Raw genomic sequence first — 18,819 nt, forward strand, 5'->3', positions numbered from 1 at the left:
CTGTATATCACTAATTTTTATGTATTCATCTCATTTCGTAATCACTTTACTCTGTTTGTATGATTTGTAAAATTTTCAAACCTCAGTGATTAAATAGGAGAGGGACTCAGAGAGAGAAACCTGAAACAGCAGTGACTTTCTCACCATGAATATCTCTGTGCTATCCCCCCCCCCCCTCCCCCCAGTTTGTTTTATGGTAGTAAACTCAATTCCCTACTCTGACTAAAGCTGAGAATTGGTTTAGAGGAAGTACATTATTTTTACAGTCACGCTGTATTTCAAATACTGGCACCACGTGATGCTGGGATCCTGAAACAATTATAACAGTCTGTCTCCTGATAAGACCTGTCATTGTCGTCCTTCATAAACAGATTTAGAGCCTGAGCGAAGAGCCATAATGGAATAGCAAACGGAATATGATTAGGTGATATTGCCTCGGGGAGCTGTCTGGAAAGGCAGACTCCTGGGCAGAGGAATGGAGTGTTCAGTGCAGACTCCTCTGCTTAAAGACAACAACATTCAATATTAGTCCGTTCACTGTGGATAAATCAAGCTGTTATTGCGGTGTAACACAGCTGCGTTCCTTCCAGCTGGGCGATATGACGACAGCAAGTTTGGGTGCTCTCAAAATGAAACTCCCTCCTCAGGAGCACGCAGGAGGGAGAGGAGGAATGGGGAATATTAAGAGTGACAGAGAGTAGAGGGCGTTTGATGGAGGAAAGTTAAGTGTTTCTATAATTGTTTCCCTCAGTGTTCTTGTATTGATCTCACCCTCTTGATTTCCACTTGTTGAATCTGTAATCAAATATATCACCTTGTTAAATGGCTTAGTCACTGAATGAATAGGTTGACTTTTTTGGAAAAGCTGTCATCAAAACCACTGTCTGTACCTGTCTGTCTGTCATGAGTAAAATGTCCTTCATAGTTAATGAGTGAGCACCTCTCTCCTCTTCTGCTGTAGCTCCTACTGTCAGCAGAAACTCTTTTCTCTCCCAACACGTTTGAGAATGCAGGGATGGATCCACCAATTTGGACCTGCTGGTGTTGGGTCTGTCATTAATTATGTCCTGCTATCATTTTGCAGCATCATCATTTATCATGCTCCGTATTCCTCCCCTCCAGCATACAGATATGTGGTCTCTAATGAGAGCTGGTGACCTCAGTGACCTGCTCCCCGTTTGAAACAAAGATGAAAATGTTCCACTGAAGCTGCAACGTCTCCGTGACTCTTTCTTGTTTTGATAAATCAAACATGAACCTCTGAGGTTTTCCTGCTGCCAGAAAGAAGACATATTTTAAACTGATCCCTTCAAGCATGTTTGTCCTTGTTAAAAATGCATTATGGAGAGGGTCACACAGTATGCTGACCTTGAATTGTTTGAGGTATACAGCACGGAAAAAACAATCAAAGATCCTCAGCAGGTTGTGCACATAGGAGGATTTCTGCATTAACCTCTATCCGTTCCTAAGCTATTAAAATGCACCCTCATGACAATATAATGGATTGATTTTTCTTATTCTTTCAGGTATGAGTTCATCCTCTGGTGGTCAGCTTCTCGTGTCTGTGGGTTCTCTGCTGGACGACCAGCACTGGCACCACGTCAAGCTGGAGCGGCTCAGCACTCACCTCAACCTCACTGTGGATAAAAACACGCAGCAGGTTCACACACCAGCTGAGCTCAGCCACTGGGACATTCACCAGGTGAATAGCACACAAAAACACATAGTTTAAAGTGATACTATATTTAAAATGTGACATTCACCCCCTGTACACGTCAGAGGTGGCCACACAAAGATTGTAGTTTTGTACTGTAGAGAACAGGGCAGCTATATTCAGCTAGAGTTCATGTTGTCCAATTGTGGCCCAAAAAATCCTCCAGCCTCCTGCAGCAATTATTACAATTACAACTACTGGTATGTAAAGTTACTGAATCACTGAAATCATCTGGGGTCTTATTTTATCTGAATATCAATCCAACATCGGTTATCAACTTTTATGCCCGTTACCTAGCAACCAAGGGTACTTTTCTCATCGCAGCTCACTGAGGTATTTATGTAACCTATTAGATTTCTCATTGAAATGTACAAAGAACCGCGTTGCTGGGTCGGCCTCTACAAAGTTGGTCACAGTTGTTCAGCTAACTGTGGGATCATGGCCTGGAGTAGCCTTTATCTGCTAACAGGCACTTGGTCACCAAACTACAACACTTTAGGCCGTCGTGAAGGACTGCTATAAGCCTCTCAGTGATTAAGTTTCATCTGTTGACATTTCATTAGTTGTGAAAATGCAATAAAAGCTAGGATGTGTTTGTAACACACCTCCTATCCTAAGTTAGGGTAAGTAACTTTTAATCTGTGATGGATTTTTTCCTTTATTAGGTCCTCACCCTAATTACCCTGGTTACCAAACAGTTAAGATAGGATCTGCGAGTAAGGAAGTTCTGATATTACGGCTTCTGGTGTATAACTGAAAAAGAGCATTGCAACATTGAATGTGAGAGGTGGTTCAGACAGTCTAGTTGTGAAGGTTTTTCCCAATGGCATGCTGGGAAGGCTTGTTGGAAACTGGTTCTGACTGGAATTTGTTATTCAGGGAAAAGAGAGCCATATATCCCTCCACTTTATGACCTTATCCTTAATGTAGTTTGGGTATAATAGGCTGGTAGGATGGGAAATCTAATTCTTTGCTATTTCTGATGTGTGGAGCTTGTTTCCTGTTACCAGAATAAAATACGTTCATTTAAGACAGAGGAGACTAACGAGAGAGTGTTTTTCATCAGCTATAGTAATTTACTCCCAGGCATGTCATTTACTCTGTGTGTGTCTTTCCTCTGGAGCCTCATGTGTTGTGTCACATGTGTTGTTTTCTTGTGTGTGCAGCTGAGTGTGGGAGCTGTCCAGAGCCATGGGCTGCAGAAACCCATCTTGTCCAATAGGAATTTCCATGGCTGCCTGGAAAACCTGCTCTACAACAACCTCAACCTGATAAACCTGGCTAAACAGAACAACCACCAGGTCACTGCAGTGGTGAGCTATAGTGTCTCAGCATCTCTGGAGCATCATCTGCCAGGCACAGTTCACCAGAGGGACAAAGATTGTTGAGATGTGTTAGGATTGAGTGGGGGAGCGACAGAGCTGAGATGTGAAAGGGTTTATGTGACGAGTACAAGTGATTCTAAAAGTTTTTGACTTATGACTCATTGTAGCAAATAGTCATGTCTTCTCATGACACTAACAGGTTGCACATGTCTATTAACACTTCGACTAGTGTGATGTTCTCTTAGATTGTTTCATTTTAACAGATTTATGTCACCAAAGGATAAAATTCTCAGTAAAAGTGTCAGTGTTTTTAAATTGAGAAAAGTGTTGTATCTTTTTTTTCTTCCCTTCAGTTAATCGTCTTACATCTACTTTATCCTGTGATCGCTTGGCAGGTCCAGACGCCAGGTTGGAAACCAGTGTCTAGCAACATTTAACAACTTTTCCAACATTTTAGCTGCTTTACATTGAAAGTAGTTCTTTACAGTGTTACAACATTTACAGTTCCACAAAAGTTTTCAACACTTTTCAATTTCGCATAGTGATCATGTGCGGCTACCTGTATACGAGGCTTTCAGCTGGTCTTGTTAAACTAATTTATCCAGGCACTGACCCTAAATTGTAGAATAACCATAAATAACATCAGCAATCAAACATGTTTTTATGTCATGAATTAATTCTGAACCATATTACGGTCTAAATGACTCTGAACCACTAAACCACTGCACTTTTTCCACTGCCAGCAAGTCGGGCTTTGCCTCAAATGACCCGATGCAAGTTAACGGTCAACAAAGACACAAACTTATTTTTTACTTTTACTTGACATGGTTTGAAACACTCTCTTGATCCTGGTAAAGTCCTGTAATTGTATCCTTGGATATCTCTTGATCATGCTGGTAATGAATGATTGATTGTCCTGTAGATTCTCAGTCATTAACGTCCTCTATCAGGACTATAATCAAATGCAAACTTCAGAACAAGTGGATCACTTTTGTTCACTTCAGACTTCAGACGCTGAGCTTTGCCTCCTCCTCCTTCCTCCTTTTTCTCTTTTCTGTGTCAGTCTCATCATTATATTAGTGGTCACCATCATGATTATTATTATTATCATCATTATTTTCTATATCTGCATCATCATCCCCCCCTTATTTTTGCACCCTTCATCATCATCATCATCATCATCATCATCATCATCATCATCATCATTATTGTCATAAGCATCTTCATAATCTCCTTCATTATCATCACCAATGTCATCACATCCACATATGGGAGTTACAAAGCCCAAAGCAAAAACTAGAGAAGAAGAAAAAGAGTCATTGAGGCAAGGAGGTAGAGAATGAAGGAGGGACATAGAGAAAACTGCACTTTCCTGTTTGTATTAATCACTACAGAAAAGCTTTTGTGATGATTTTACGTTTGTGTGTGATTTGCATTGTTGTGTAGGAGACCTCTGAATGATACGGGTGTCTTTATTTTCCTATAGAGTCACAGTTGATTTTGTTTTTATAATGTGCTGAAATGATTATTCTAGCTTTAAATCAGTTTATTTTTTGTATCAGTTCTATTTCCCAGTGCCATGCTGGGATTAAGAGATAATGTGACTCAGATGCTTCAGGTTTTCCACCTTGTTTTAGCTGCTCCGCTCATATCAGTATGGTAATACAGGTGTCTTTTCTCAGAGAGCTGCTGATGAGACCTCTGTGACATCAAGTTAAACTGAGTCAGCCTCTGCAACTGATGAATATTCATGTTTTATTATCTCTTTTATAATCATTGCTCTCTCTCTCTCTCTCTCTCTCCCCCTCCCTCTCTTTCTCAGGGCAATGTGACCTTTTCTTGTGCTGAGCCAGTTTCAGTCGCTGTCACGTTCACTGACTCCCAAAGCTTCCTACAGTTGCCCGGACTGACATCGTGGTCATCGGGGGTTTTCGTTATAGCGCTGCAGTTCAGGACGTGGAACAAGGTGGGGCTGCTCTTGACCTTTGAACTCCCTCAGCTGGAGAGCATAGTCTGGTTGTACCTGAGTGAGGCCAGACTCCGTCTACGCATCAGTAAAGCAGGGAGGGCCCCACTGGAGCTTAGTGCAGGTATGTCCCACCATGATCCTATAAACCCTCTGTCAATCTGTTGACTGTGCTGTTCGGGTGAATAACAGATGGCAGAACATGTTCTCACAACTTTAACTGAGGTGAACTTTGACCCCCAAATACACTGATCTCCAAAACGTAGATCCAGTGGGATGCTGGCATTGACAGAAAAGAAAAATGGTGGAAAAGTTAAATGTATGTGTTTCTGAGTTGCTGCAGTTATTCAACTCAGCTCTCAGATCCAGATGGTATTGTGTGAAAAAAATCTCAAGCATGGGAGAATATATCGGAGGTGATGAGATTATTTACACTTTTGTGGTCTGAAACTGCTCAGAGAATTTTCAACATTAGGTTGATCAAAAATACTTTATTCCTGACCTTGGAAAAAAGTTGTGTAAAGTTGTGTAAAAAAAATCCACATAGATTTTCTGGAGCTAAGTCACATGACCTAAATATGGAACTCTGATAACAGGTCTTACACAGGGTGGGAAAGTTGTAAACCTTGTTTAACTCAATCTGCTGAGAAAGACCTTGAGCTGCTGCTGAAAAAGTGAGTAAATAGTTGTGTTGGGTTTTTTCTCATATTTTTTTCCAATTTAGATTCTGGGTCATCAAAAGGTTCAGAATCTGCGTTTCTCCGTGAATCATCCTCACGAAGCTTCAGGAACTAAAACAGGGTTGATTTGCTGCCAAACCGAGACAGGAAAGACAATAAAATCAATCACAGGTCATTTTAAAATGAAAACATGAATTACTTAAAACCATTTAGGATTTTTATAATTGTTAATCTCACATCCAAAATGCATTAATTCAACCAAAATTCTTCATCTGTATTTTAAGATCAGCTGACCCTGACAACATTTGTCTTCCAATAACAAGACTGTATCACCCAGAGGCAAAGTGAACTGAGCAGGGTGCCAACAGGTGGTTTTACAATATGCATAACTATTTTGTTTGACCTAGTTTCCCTTTTGTTTATTTATTTGGCATGAACCATGATTCCATCAAAACATGAGCTGTTCTGCCTCAAACTCAGATGGCTGCAATATGCTTCAGCTGGGTTTTTTTTTTACATACAGTAATTCCAACTGCACAAAACAATACAAAACTTTACATATTCCCTATATATATCTTAGCGTATATGTTTTCATTTTAATATACCTGGGAAATAATCTATTTGCAGCCTGTCAATCTTCTGCAGATATGTCCAGACATCCAGAATTTATTCTGTCCAAGAAAGACATGCGATCATAAACTTTCCACGAAGAGAAGAAAACTTCTACTGTGTGACTGGGAGAGAATGTGAACACCACATTGTCCTGTACAATCACAGATCATTCTATTTTCAGCTTCACCTGTCCCCTTTATTCACCTGACACAAGACTTTCACAGAAGCCGTCAAGGAATAAAAACAGGTGCTCAGTGTTGTACGGTACAATTAGGAGTTCATGCAGTAATTTTGTCTTATGTTAGTTTTAGAGCAAGAATTTAACAATTTTAACAACAGTCTTTAAATGAACTCCAAATACACAGAGTTTTGGTGGTGGTTGAGTTTGAGTGAGAAAACAGTTGCTGAAACTTGAAAGCTGTCGTCTAAAGACGGCTCTTTGTGCCAACGCAATGAAAAGTGATTCACAGTTTAGTCCCCACTGACTGCTGCTGCACTGACTTTGTAAAGAGTTAACTCAGTGTAGAGAAATGCGAGTGTGCAAATGTTAAAAAAAAAAATGTAATTAATATTTGTACATTTGTTTGTGTGTTTGTTTTAGGTTCAGGTCTGAATGATGGTCAGTGGCATTCGGTGGAGATGAACTCGAGACAAGATCGTCTGAGCATCACAGTGGACAAAGATGAAGGAGCCACCGCTCACACCAGCATCCCCCTTCCTCTGACCACAGAGACTCAGCTCTTCTTCGGTGGTAAGGAGACATTATGACCTTCATTGTGTGTGCTGTTTCTGTTTTCTTCTGCTTGTTAGCCATGTTTTAGAAACTTAGTTCACAGACACTGGTGCATCTGAGGACAGACGGTGTGTTTTTCCAGCTGGAGGAGGGTTTGAGTTTTCTTCATCTAAAAGCTTCCTCTTGTTAAATATCATAACTTGCACTTGAAATATTTTGCTGTGAGGATTGTGGGAAAACTGCTGACATGGACATTTACAACTGGTTAAAATTCATGGAGGTGCTCAGGTAGTAATTATCATCTCCAGATCTCCTTCGGAGGTTTAGTGCCCACCCCCAGAGACGGATGAAGTCATAAAGCTGCTCAGTCTCATCCTCCCCTCTTCTTTCTCGTCCCTCTTTCGAGCCAGTCTCCTCATCCTCCTCCTCCTCTCTTTTTCCTTTGACGTTTCCTCCCTTCAGATGATCTTTCTCCCCTTCCTTCTTTTTCTTGCCTCTTTCCCTCTTTCCTTTTGCACATGTTCCTCTCTCTCTCCCATCACCTTCCCTTTTATTTGCAGGGCTTGTATATATTTCACCCTCCAAGTCACGCTCTTGTACACTCATGTACAAATTAAGATATAGTATATGCTGCGGACATGCACATTAAGCCACTACACACATATCATAGTCTATTCATGAGAATGTGTCACATGAATGTTCAACAGTAACCCTATTTAATATTTATTGGAGGTATATAAACATTTAAAAGTTGGTTTGTAAGACACTATAATTTAGTTTTAAGCAGATTTAAGGACATTTTAAGTGTTTGTTAATGTACAGTATAGTCACAACAATTATCTTTTCTCTTCTGAAGACATATTTTATATTTTTACAACAAACCTCAGTGGGACCAACAGCGTATTTATAAGTGCACACAAGAGGAAGTACTTTTTTACATTAAGAAACTGCTTACAAGTACATTATAGTGCATTATGAACCATTTAACACAAGCTTATATTCTGCTTTAAGTGTTACCAGTTCAAACGGAGAACACAGTCTTAATATGATGAAAAAGAATTACAGTGGGTTTGTCCACTATAATGAATCATGCTGAAATGAATTTTAAAAAGCTACAGTAAATTGATAGTATGCAACTTGGATGCTATGACTAAGTGTGTGCAGTGACAATGACTAAGTGCATCATTGTCACTGCCATAAGAAAAGAGAACTCCTACAAAATCTTCTTTTAAGCTCCTAAAATTCGAAGTGACAATAAACAGTGAGTCATCATTTCCCCCTCCTCTGCTGGGAGGTGTCGAACTGTGCGCGTGATGGGCTGACTGTAATTAGAGCCTGCGGAGCCCTGAGCAGGAGCGCTGCGTTTGGCCACAGATTGGCACCATCCAGGATCAACCTCAAGCATCATGAATCACTGACGGATAAGACATTGAGCTGATTCACAGGCATGAGTGGTTTTAATGACAGGTCTGCCTATGCTAAGAGCTCAAATAAGACATACAGTGTATTCAGAAAGTATCCAGACCCCTTCACTTTTTCACTGTTGCAGTCTTTTGCTTAAATAGTTTAAATTCACTATTTTCCCTCATTAATTCAAACTCAATGGCCCATAAAGTGTGGAAAATGTTGAATATTTATTAAAAAGGGAAAACTGAAATGTCACATTGACATAAGTATTCAGACCCTTTACAATGGCACCTGACATTTAGCTCAGGTGCCTCCCATTTCTCTTGATCATCTTTGAGATGTTTCTACACCTTGGTTGGAGTCCACCTGTGGTGAATTCTGTTGATTGGATGTGATTTGGAAAGACACACAACTCATAGCTGACAATTCATCAGAGCAAAAACCAAGCCATGAGGAAGAAGGACCTGCCTGCAGAGCTCAGACAGGCCTGTGCTGAGGCACAGATCTGGGGAAGGCTACACACAATGAATACCTCTTCCGTTTGTATTTTACAATCAGGGGAGAAGGAGCTTGGTATGAGAAGTGACCAAGAACCTGATGGTCACTCTGTCTGAGCTTCAGAGATCCAGTGTGAAGATGGGAGAAACTTCCAGAGGGACAACCATCACTGCAGCAGTCCACTGATCTGGGCTTTGAGGCAGAGTGGCCTCGCAGGCAGAAGCCTCTCTTCAGTGAGAGACACATGAAAGCTGCATGGAGTTTGCAAAAAAAGCACCTAAAGGTGTCTCAGACTGTGAGGAGGAGAGATTCTCTGGTCTCATGAAACCAAGATTGAACAGTTTATCCTCAAATCTCAGCTTCACATCAGGAGGAGACATGATGCTTAGAACTGGCTGTCACTTTGGAAGTTTCACCCACCTCCACACAGGATCTCTGCAGCTCAGCCAGAGTGACCTTCAGGCTCTTGGTCACCTCTTTCACTGAGGAACTTCTCCCCTGATTGCTCAGTTTGGCCAGGTTTAGGAAGAGTAGTGGTTGTTCCGCACTCCTTCCACTGGAGAACTAACCTGTCGAAGCCCTTTCCTGTATGACAGTGTCAGTGCCTGTTGGCCCGCAGTCTGTCATCCTGTGTCACAAGTCACTTTGTTGGCATTAATTTTCAACTTGAGAAACATTCAGTGTTGTTCACAGTCTGGTAGTCAGGATGTCACACATTCAACAATATATCACTAACTTTTAACACCTCATTAATGTGAGTTTTAACCCCTGCAGTAAATCACAGTGAAGTTTAAAACACTTTAAAGCTGGCATCCATAACCCTGCCATCTGACACATCTGTCATTATGAAGACGACTCCCAACCACCATATCAACAATATACTGCATATATTCATCACAAGTCCCAATTTTAGCTTCACTTTCATTTCTACATCACAGCTAAATCTGCCTCAGTCTGATTTGTTTTATACTTTCTATTAATATCAACTCTGACCTCAATATTTTCATTAGACACAAGACAAAATGTGACATTCACAATTCTATAAATGATGTTTAATCATGACAATATCTGTTTTCAGCTGACTGAGTGCTCCACAGTATATGATTCATGTGTTCTAACAAATTGGTTTATGTTAAGATGACGTAACGGTTGAGAGGGGATGGCCTGTGAGTTGGTTCTACTTAGGATTTATATTTATTTATTTTTTTGCCTTCATTAGTCATGAAAACATGGTTCGTGTAAGTGGAGACACTTTGGGGGAGAAAGGCGCTTTTCTTGGTTGTCTTAGAATGAATTAAAGTTAATTTAGATTAATTAAATTGCATGTTTATAAATGAAACCAAGAAAAGGGGTATAAACAAATACAATGTTGAGTCCAGCCACTGATTGAGCGTCATCTGTTCCCCTCCTCAGGCTGTCCTGCTCAGGAGTGTAGAAACCCCTTCAACATGTTCCAGGGCTGCATGCGTCTCCTGACTCTGGATGATCAACCTGTGGACCTGATTAAGGTGCAGCAAAGGCTGCTGGGAAACTACAGCCACTTGCAGATTGATATGTGTGGCATCATCGACAGGTTAGTCTCCAAAAATACCATCAGAATTAATTTTCTTTATTGCTTTTTCCATGAGCCCCACACATCCCAGAGGTGTCTGAATGTGAAGCCGTGCGTACACAGTTGTTGTGACACCAGTGCGCTTTTATTTTTTCTCTTCAGTTTTGAGTGAACTCATTGACTTTTCATGTGAAGCTCCTCTGCTTTGTGCAGTTTTGGGGTTCAAAATGTTTTTCACAGTCATCTCAGGATTTATGAAAACAGTAGTAGGAATAAATGCTCAGCTTGTGATTTATTTGAATTTTACTCTTATTCTGGAGCACACATTAATATTCTAAATGCACTGCCCAGAGAGTTTCTGTCCTTTCACCATGCTCAATAAAATACACAGCTGGAGATTTTCATTTCATTAGTTTCTGTCTTCTTTAAAGTCAGATGAGAGGCCTTGTCAACACAAAACACTACAGTTAACAAGGCTAATTAATCAGGCTTGGCATTTGTCACTTTCATGACTTTGAAAACAACAAGCATGTAGACCAGAGAGTTATGATTTAAGGATTAAGTCTGGTCTGGTGATATTATCAGTAAATTTAAAAACAAAAACAATAAAGAATGAACTGTCTGTTATAACCTTAAAACCCCTGAACTTGTTGTGTAAGGTTGTGGCATACTAGCAGAAATAAAGAGACACTGGTAAGTAATTTTTTTAAATAAAGATTTCATTCTATGGAGACTGAAGTGTGCTTTAAATTACTTGGTTCGTAAGCCAGAAAATATCCCAGCTCACCACTCTGCTCCGCACCAGGTGAGCGTGTTTCTAGTGAAGTCGCAGGATCTGTGAGGGAGACAGGAGAGCACGCCGAACAACTGTGCTCTCAGGTGCTGGTGAACAGGGAGCACTGAGGAGTCACTGGGAACGGGGACTTTTAATTTAAGTTTTACTGGGTTTTACTTATTTTATTTTATGTGTTCATTGTGTTGGAGTTTGTGTTACTGTAAAGTTTTTTTTAGTTTTACTGCAACTGTATATCAGCTGCAAATATTGGTTATTGGTCTCCTTAATTTTTAATGATCAGCATTGTGTCAGCCCTGAATAAACACATTGGTTAATGTCCATTTATATGCACATTTTCTTTGAAATCGGTGTATTGTCATCTTTTTGAACAGCACTGAGATGGACAGACAGATAGAAATAAAACACATACTCAGAATCAAAGCAGTGTAAGAGGTGAGGTGAATGAAAGGTGACTACATCGACTGTCACCTTACATTAAGATTAAAGGGATGCAAAGAAAAATTGTGATATCAGACCTATACAATGTGACAACCTGCTGACTGAGATGTTTTAGTTAGCGACAAGTTCTGGGGGAGGACATCTTAAATGTGTTATAATCCCCACTCTTCCCTCTGCACACAGTTATGTAAGTTTCCAAATCACAACTATCTCTCAGGGGTGGCTAAATCGCTTGTTTATAACACAGAATGAAAAGATCAAATTGAAAAAATCCTTCCCTGAGGCATAAGAGCCTGCCTTTGAAATCTAGGATTGAAAATAGAGCAGTAGCCATTTGTTAATCTAAAACTCCAATTTTTGGCCACTTAATACTGCAGCTACACTGAACTGTATTCCTCACTTAGCTGTGTGTGCAGCTAAGTGGATTAATTAGCAGCTAGAGGGAAATGTATTTCATCTCCTTGTTCATTTCAGGTGATTATTGAAGCCAAAAATGGGAAGTAGGTTCGAGCTCTCTTGAAGAGAAAAGACTTTAAGAGAACCACTGCAGGCTGCAGCTGATGTATACAGTTATAAGTTGGCAGTGGGCTTCATGTCATGCACCTACTTAATAGTGTACATGCCAGTGTTCAGAGATCTTTACTGAACCTTGAGGTGAAACTTGATTTACAGTAGAGGGCATAAAAAAGGACATTGGACATTATTCACAGCAGTTACAGCAAACAACTGAATAAAAAAGATGCATCTGTTCGTTAAAGGTGAATTGTGGCCGTAATACAGTGCGACAAATGAAGCACATTCATTGCACTTGGAATAAAAGAATATTGCTTTTAAAGCTGGGAGACCTGTATCTCCACCCAGTGGGGAGAGGAGAGGAGAAGAGTTCCTCCAAGAGTGGGTGTTCAGAGCCAAGATCCACAGTGCCTTCCTCAAAACTCTGTCATAGATATCTGCTGAAGAAAGCTGCTGTGTGCTTTTTATTATTCTGCCGGCTGTGTTGGACAATCAGTTTGTCTGAGAAATCAAACTGAAGGTTTGGACTCACAAAAGGATTTATAAAATAAAGCCATCAGTGTTGTGTCCACATTATAAGTATCCATTCTCTGCAGAAAGCAAAGTCTCTCCAGGCCCTTTTTGCAGATGTGTTGAGGTCAAAGTTCAAGCTCTTGTCAGTAACTATTCCCAGGTACTTGCAGAACTGAACCATCTCATGTTGATTTGAGGGATAAGTCTGGTCTGGTGATATTATGCCACCTATCTTTAGTTTTGTGATTATTTAACTTCAGGAAGTGGTTGTCACAATACTACACAAAGTTTTTTTCACAAGTGGCCCAAGATTGATGTCTCCATCCTGGAGCAGGCTGATTAGGAAAGTGTCATCTGCGAACTTCAGGGGAAGCCTGTCCTTGTACTTACTCCTACAGTCATTTCTATGGTGAATATACAATAACAGGGACAGTAAACACCCTTGGGGCAAACCTATGGATGACAACCGCTTCCGGGATAGAGCACCGTTAGCCCTGACTGCCTGGGGCCTACAAGGGAAAAAGTAATGGAAATAATCCAATGTTCTTCCAATTAGAACTGGGAATTCCCATTGTCCCAAAGACAGTTCCAGAAACTTCCAAAAACTTAATCCACCTTTGTTTTTTTTATTGTGGATTCATTTTTTGCCTCATAAATATCATGTAAAACACATCTCAGAGGACACAAAAAAAAAACGATGAGTGAAGAATGAAAAATTGAAAAGGGCCTTTTTAAAGGAATAGTTTGACAGTTAATTTGCTTTCTTGTTGAGGGCTAAGATGAGAAGAAAACACTCTCATGCCGCTATTAAATTTGTCACGGCCCCACAGTCTGACATGGGAAAGGTGTTGGAGGAAGGGGGGGTTTCTGATGCTGTTCTGTGATCTGACAAGCGCTTTGTTTGTTTGATGACACCTTTAGGACACTCATGCTTTTCAGGGCTATGAAGTCTCAGAAGTTACCACCCCCCTCCCACCACCGTCCCTCCTCAGTGTGTGGGTGTATGTTCTTGGAGCGAGACAGATGAAGCTGTCAGAAGGTAGTAGTTCTGACCTCTTTACTCCTGTCAGGTCCCTGACAACTTAATAATACACCTTGTCAAAGCACACACACACACACACACACACACACATACTTGTACTTCTATCTTTGCGAGGACACTCATTGACATAATGCATTCCCTAGCCCCTTAACCTTAACCATCACACCTGAGTGCCTAACCCTAACCCTGACCCTAACCTTAAACTAAACCTAATTCTAGCCATAACTCTAAAACCAAGTCTTAACCCTCGACATGTGATTTGAAGGTGTCTCAAAAAGTGAGGGCCAGCCAAAATGTCCTCACTTTCCCAAAATGTCCTCACTCTGTTAGTAAAATACTTTTTTTGGTCCTTACTGTGTAGCAAGTACAAGTACACACACACACATGCACACACACACACAAACACGCAAATGAAAAGAAATGCGGGTCAGTGAGAGGTCCAATCTCCTTGCTGTGTCTGACTGTCTGTGTATGTCTGTCTGACAGCCACTGGCTTCATGGCATGTCTGGTGCTCTGTGACCAGTGACTCTCTCTCTCACTCTCACACACACACACACACACACACACACACACACACACCTGAAAGGATAAAAATACAAACCTTTCCTCTCCCTCTCCCTCATGCTGTTCAGCACACTGCAGTTTATTTGAAGTCTTTGTGGGACATCCTGGTCTACCTGTCCAGTAATAGTGTGCAGATCGGGGGAGGTGCTGTGCTGCGTTGGTTTAGCCAGAGGCAGTAATAGAAGCCGGCGAGATTGGATGCAAGCCCTGTGATCCAGGCTACATTATAAGACACTGTCACACTGCACTAGAAACTTTTAGATAAGCGACAAAGTCCCTTTTCTCAGTTAATCCCAGAGTCCTGTGATCTGAGCTCTGGTGCAGTTCACTGTCACGTTGCATTGCCATTTGTTAGTCAAGCTGTAGGAGCCCCCCCGGAGATTTATAGAGGACAAAGTGTTTTGAAAAGTTGGAACTTTTAGCCCTGGAAAGATTTATAGTAGATTTAGTGATACAGGCTACAGTTCAGTTCACTGTTCATCGCAGCCTTGTGTTTTTGTAATTTCTGCTCTCTGTGTTCCGGGTTGAGGCTGCATGTGGCAGCAGGCTGCCGACAGCAAGCTGGATGTTGAGACGATGACAGAAAACTCCTCCAACGCTGCTGGAAAGAGTTGCCTACTGTGGCTGCAGATGGCTCTCGCCAAGTTTTCCCAGCTTTTTCGTTCTACAGTGGGAGTGAAAACAAAGTGGATTTTGAAAAACCCAGCAAAGTGGGTGCATGCACAGGCATTTGTCTACCTGCTCTTCTTGTCCGCTCTTACAATGAAGATAAAGTAGTGAATAAACAAGTCATGTTCTCTGGCTTTTCATTCTAGAGCCTGGTAGAAGAAATAGTCTGATGGTAAACTGGGGTTCGATCGTGTGCTGGGCCTGCTGCACGTATACAGAGGAAATCTGGATTAATTGATTAGTGATTGAATTTTTTAAGTCATTTGAATAGCTTTCCCCTGTATTCAGGAGAGATCTGCAGGGATACAGGTGAAGAAGGTCTCAGTGCAGGTGAGGTCTCAACCATAGACTGTACATTAAGATAGATGTAGCCTCTGTGATGCTCTGGGAGGTTTATGAAGAGCAGTTTTGAAGCTTGGAGAGGGCTGCTGCACCATTGCCTTCTTGGCAGTGTCTGACTCCTGGCTAATTCAAAAATGGGCAAAGAGGTGTGGTGTGGGTGGAGCCTAGAATTCAGTGCCTGCCAGTTCATGACAAGCAAAGTGGCCCGCCTTCAATTATGCATAATCCTTAATAAAATTTAAACAGATGAGTTATATAAAAATTCACCCCTACACAGTTGTCATGATGGGGGAAATTAGCTGTAGCCTGTACCAGGCTCTAAACATGTTAATCGCTGCTGTAAAGTTGAGAATTTGTCACTTAGTGTTGGCTTCATTTGTCAGCACTGGAGGTTGTCGCTTGGTCTCAACATAATCACAGAAAAATAGCAGTTACTATTGTATTTAGACCTACATTTAGAAAGATACACCATAAGAGTTTACCTAAAGAAGGAAATAAGTGGTTGGACGGAAAAAAGATCTTGACTAAATATAATGGGATGGGACATGATCTTAGGATCAGGTTGGAAATAAAGAGGACAAGCAGGACAGTTTTGTTTGTGAAACTCACCTAAGTGATGAGAAATCAGTTCTACATTTACCTTGAGTGACATACCATGCTTCTTCTCCTACTGTCTCCAGCTACAGGCCCCTGACCTCACCTCCACATGTTCACTGTCCAAACACAGTTAAGATCCAGTCACTGCCACCATCTTGCTGCTGCTCTCCTCATCTATCCTTCCCTCCCACCCCTCCCCTCAGCCCTCTGTCTCACCTCTTCATCCCACTCTCTCTCTCCTGCCATCCTGCACCGTTGATGCTTCCTAATTCCTCAGTCATCCAGAATGACCCTGCTATCTTTCACCCCTCTGGATACCGAGCTTTGCCTGATCATGATTTTGTGTGTCTACCTTTGTGAGGACCATTGTGAGTTTTTCAGTAGTTATGATGGGCCTAAAGTGAATGAATGCATTATGTCAAAAAGGTCAGTTCCTGTTCAGGTCCTGACTGATGGTGTTGGAAGTCTATACACATCATCTTTACGCAGCTGTGTGTTTGTTCTGACCATGCCCTCTGTACGACTTGTGACATACAAAGGTCTTACATACTGCTGCTTGTAGCTACATGTACATTTTTTCTAGCCCTTCCTGTTTGTCTTTGCTATGGGGACGGGAGGGAGGGAGGAGATAATGGTTGAGTCATGTTGGAAAAAATACAGAACCTAATAAAGTGTCCTCACAAACACGAGCAGTATATGTGTGACTGTGTGTGCTGACAACAACAATCTAAAATTGTTCTGGAGGGAAAAATGTTGGGGAGCTAATTTTCATATCTGATAATCACCCAATGCATAATGCAGTATCTATATAACATGTCACTGCACATTATTATTCTAACAGTTTTTTCTTATTTATTGCCAACACTATATGAGTGTTTGCTAATGTAGACGATTACAGGAAATAAACTTGAACCAGCTGTGTCTGAGTAACACTGTTAGGGCCAAATGGCCTCTGGTAATTAGATGGATAGATGTGTTACTGCATGGACTGTGTTCCTCTGGTATTGTATAGACTTTATTTTGGGGCTGACCCAAATAATTTTTTTTGTGTTCTTGTTCTACTCTGTGTGGAAACACAATTAAAAATGTGTCTTACATTGACTGATATTAAAACAAGAATTGTGCATTTATGTGCAACTGTATAGATTTAGAAAAGAAACATGTTCTCTTTATTGCATGTTAGATGTTAGTATCACTGTTAATGTAGTGCTCCTGTGTGTTGTACATTTTGTCGGCACAACTGCAAATACAAATGAGCTTATTAGTACTGCACTACAGTTGGTTTAATTGCACTTGGTCCCAGCCTAATATACAATAAATTAAACTGTTTTGCAGCTGACTCTTAAATGTTATATGCTCCCAACCGTAAATGACCTCCCCTCACCTCTGATAGCACTAAAACAAAGCCTCATCGCTGGACCAGCTGGATGAATAGCAGTGATGTTAAATGTTAAAATAAAATAATTACTGTTCTGCATCTTGATGAAATATGTTTCTTCCATCACCTGAAAACATCCAAATAAATAATGCAACTAGACTCTATTCTTTCAGAGACAGGTTGGGCGGGAGTTCAAGTTCAAATTGTTTTGTCTCTGGATGATGCCATGTTAGCTAACAATACTAACAAAGGGAGGTTTCAAACCAGCTACTTCTCAGAACATGTCCCTTTGTTTCACTCGACATGAAAATAAAGGCTTTTTGAAATGTTCTTGAAAGACTGAAACTTCTTCTTTGTTGTTTTAAGACGGCTTTTGTTCAGGTCCCTCCTACACACCTGCTCATCAGAACAGTCAGGTGTGTTGAAGGCCTGCTCCTTTTCTCTTTCATGCTGACATACTTGAGAAACTTCTCTGAGAACTTCTGACAGACAATAAGCTTCTCTCGTTCACTGTGTGTGTCTCTGTCTGTCTCCCAGGTGTTCCCCCAGTCACTGTGAGCATGGAGGGAGATGTACTCAGTCGTGGAGCACCTTCCACTGTAACTGCTCCAACAGCGGCTACAGAGGAGCCACCTGCCACAGCTGTAAGCTACTATCCAAAAAACACCAGGAGGTTTTTAAAATGCTTGAAGCCTATTATGCAATGACAAATATAGAATTGGCTAAAGTCATTATTCCTCTTTAGAAGACAGGTATTAATCAAATTAAAGTCTTATGAGAATATAGAGCATTGGAAGATACCTCACATTTGATTTTTCATTAGCTACATTATTTTTTTTTAAATTAATTTCTGGCCCCCTACGTAAAAGTTACTCTAGTATTCATTCTTCTATAGCTCTGTTTTTGGTCTCCACCAACTTTTGATGGAAAAATCTGACTCCACTATGTTCACTGGTTAATAGCAAACTTTGTCTGTCTTATGGTTGGTGTTGGGTGGGCAGAGTCTTTTTAGGCTGGACCGGAGCAGCAGGAGCTGAAAGATGCTAAAACACTCACTCAGAAATAACTCCGGAGTTGGGTGAAATTCTCAATGTGTTTATTACTACAAGCAAAACCTTTCACAGACATAATCATTTGACTAAATAGACTAAATATTTGTTAGGACAGCTTCAAAGTAAGTGAGGGCAGCAAAACATGTATAATCTATAAAAAGATAATCCTTTAAATCCAGCCAATAACCCAAGAATAAGAGTTTGTGTAGAGCAAAACTGTGGATATGATGGGAACATCGAGCTTGTGTGTTATTTCGTTAAATGACAATGACAATGTTGGGGAGGTGACTGGTAATCCATTAGGTTACTTTAACTAATAATATCACCACCCTCTTAAATGTTTTATTTCAAGTAGGTTATAATTGAAAAAGCAATCGTGTTAAAACAAGTGGAGTCATCACCTTTCTTCATATTGTTTTTGTGTGCA

The 18,819-nt window shown here is 40.8% G+C and overlaps 1 protein-coding gene across 7 annotated transcripts in view; it reads left to right on the forward strand.

Moving 5' to 3' along the window:
- The window catches only part of LOC139626197 (contactin-associated protein-like 4), a 103,951-nt gene that overhangs the window by 51,584 nt on the left and 33,548 nt on the right, over nt 1-18,819 (forward strand). For all 7 annotated transcript variants that reach the window (XM_071486469.1, XM_071486464.1, XM_071486465.1 and 4 more), the window contains 6 exons: nt 1,527-1,702; nt 2,881-3,027; nt 4,862-5,129; nt 6,899-7,048; nt 10,349-10,508; nt 17,878-17,984. In XM_071486469.1, coding sequence (XP_071342570.1) covers nt 1,527-1,702; nt 2,881-3,027; nt 4,862-5,129; nt 6,899-7,048; nt 10,349-10,508; nt 17,878-17,984 — 1,008 coding nt within the window. The remainder of the gene's footprint in view (nt 1-1,526; nt 1,703-2,880; nt 3,028-4,861; nt 5,130-6,898; nt 7,049-10,348; nt 10,509-17,877; nt 17,985-18,819) is intronic.

The sequence above is a fragment of the Trachinotus anak genome, unplaced genomic scaffold, assembly GCF_046630095.1.
Source record: "Trachinotus anak isolate AG129_WGS33_773 ecotype Australia unplaced genomic scaffold, CSIRO_AGI_Tana_v1 ptg000010l, whole genome shotgun sequence".
NCBI lineage: Eukaryota > Metazoa > Chordata > Actinopteri > Carangiformes > Carangidae > Trachinotus > Trachinotus anak.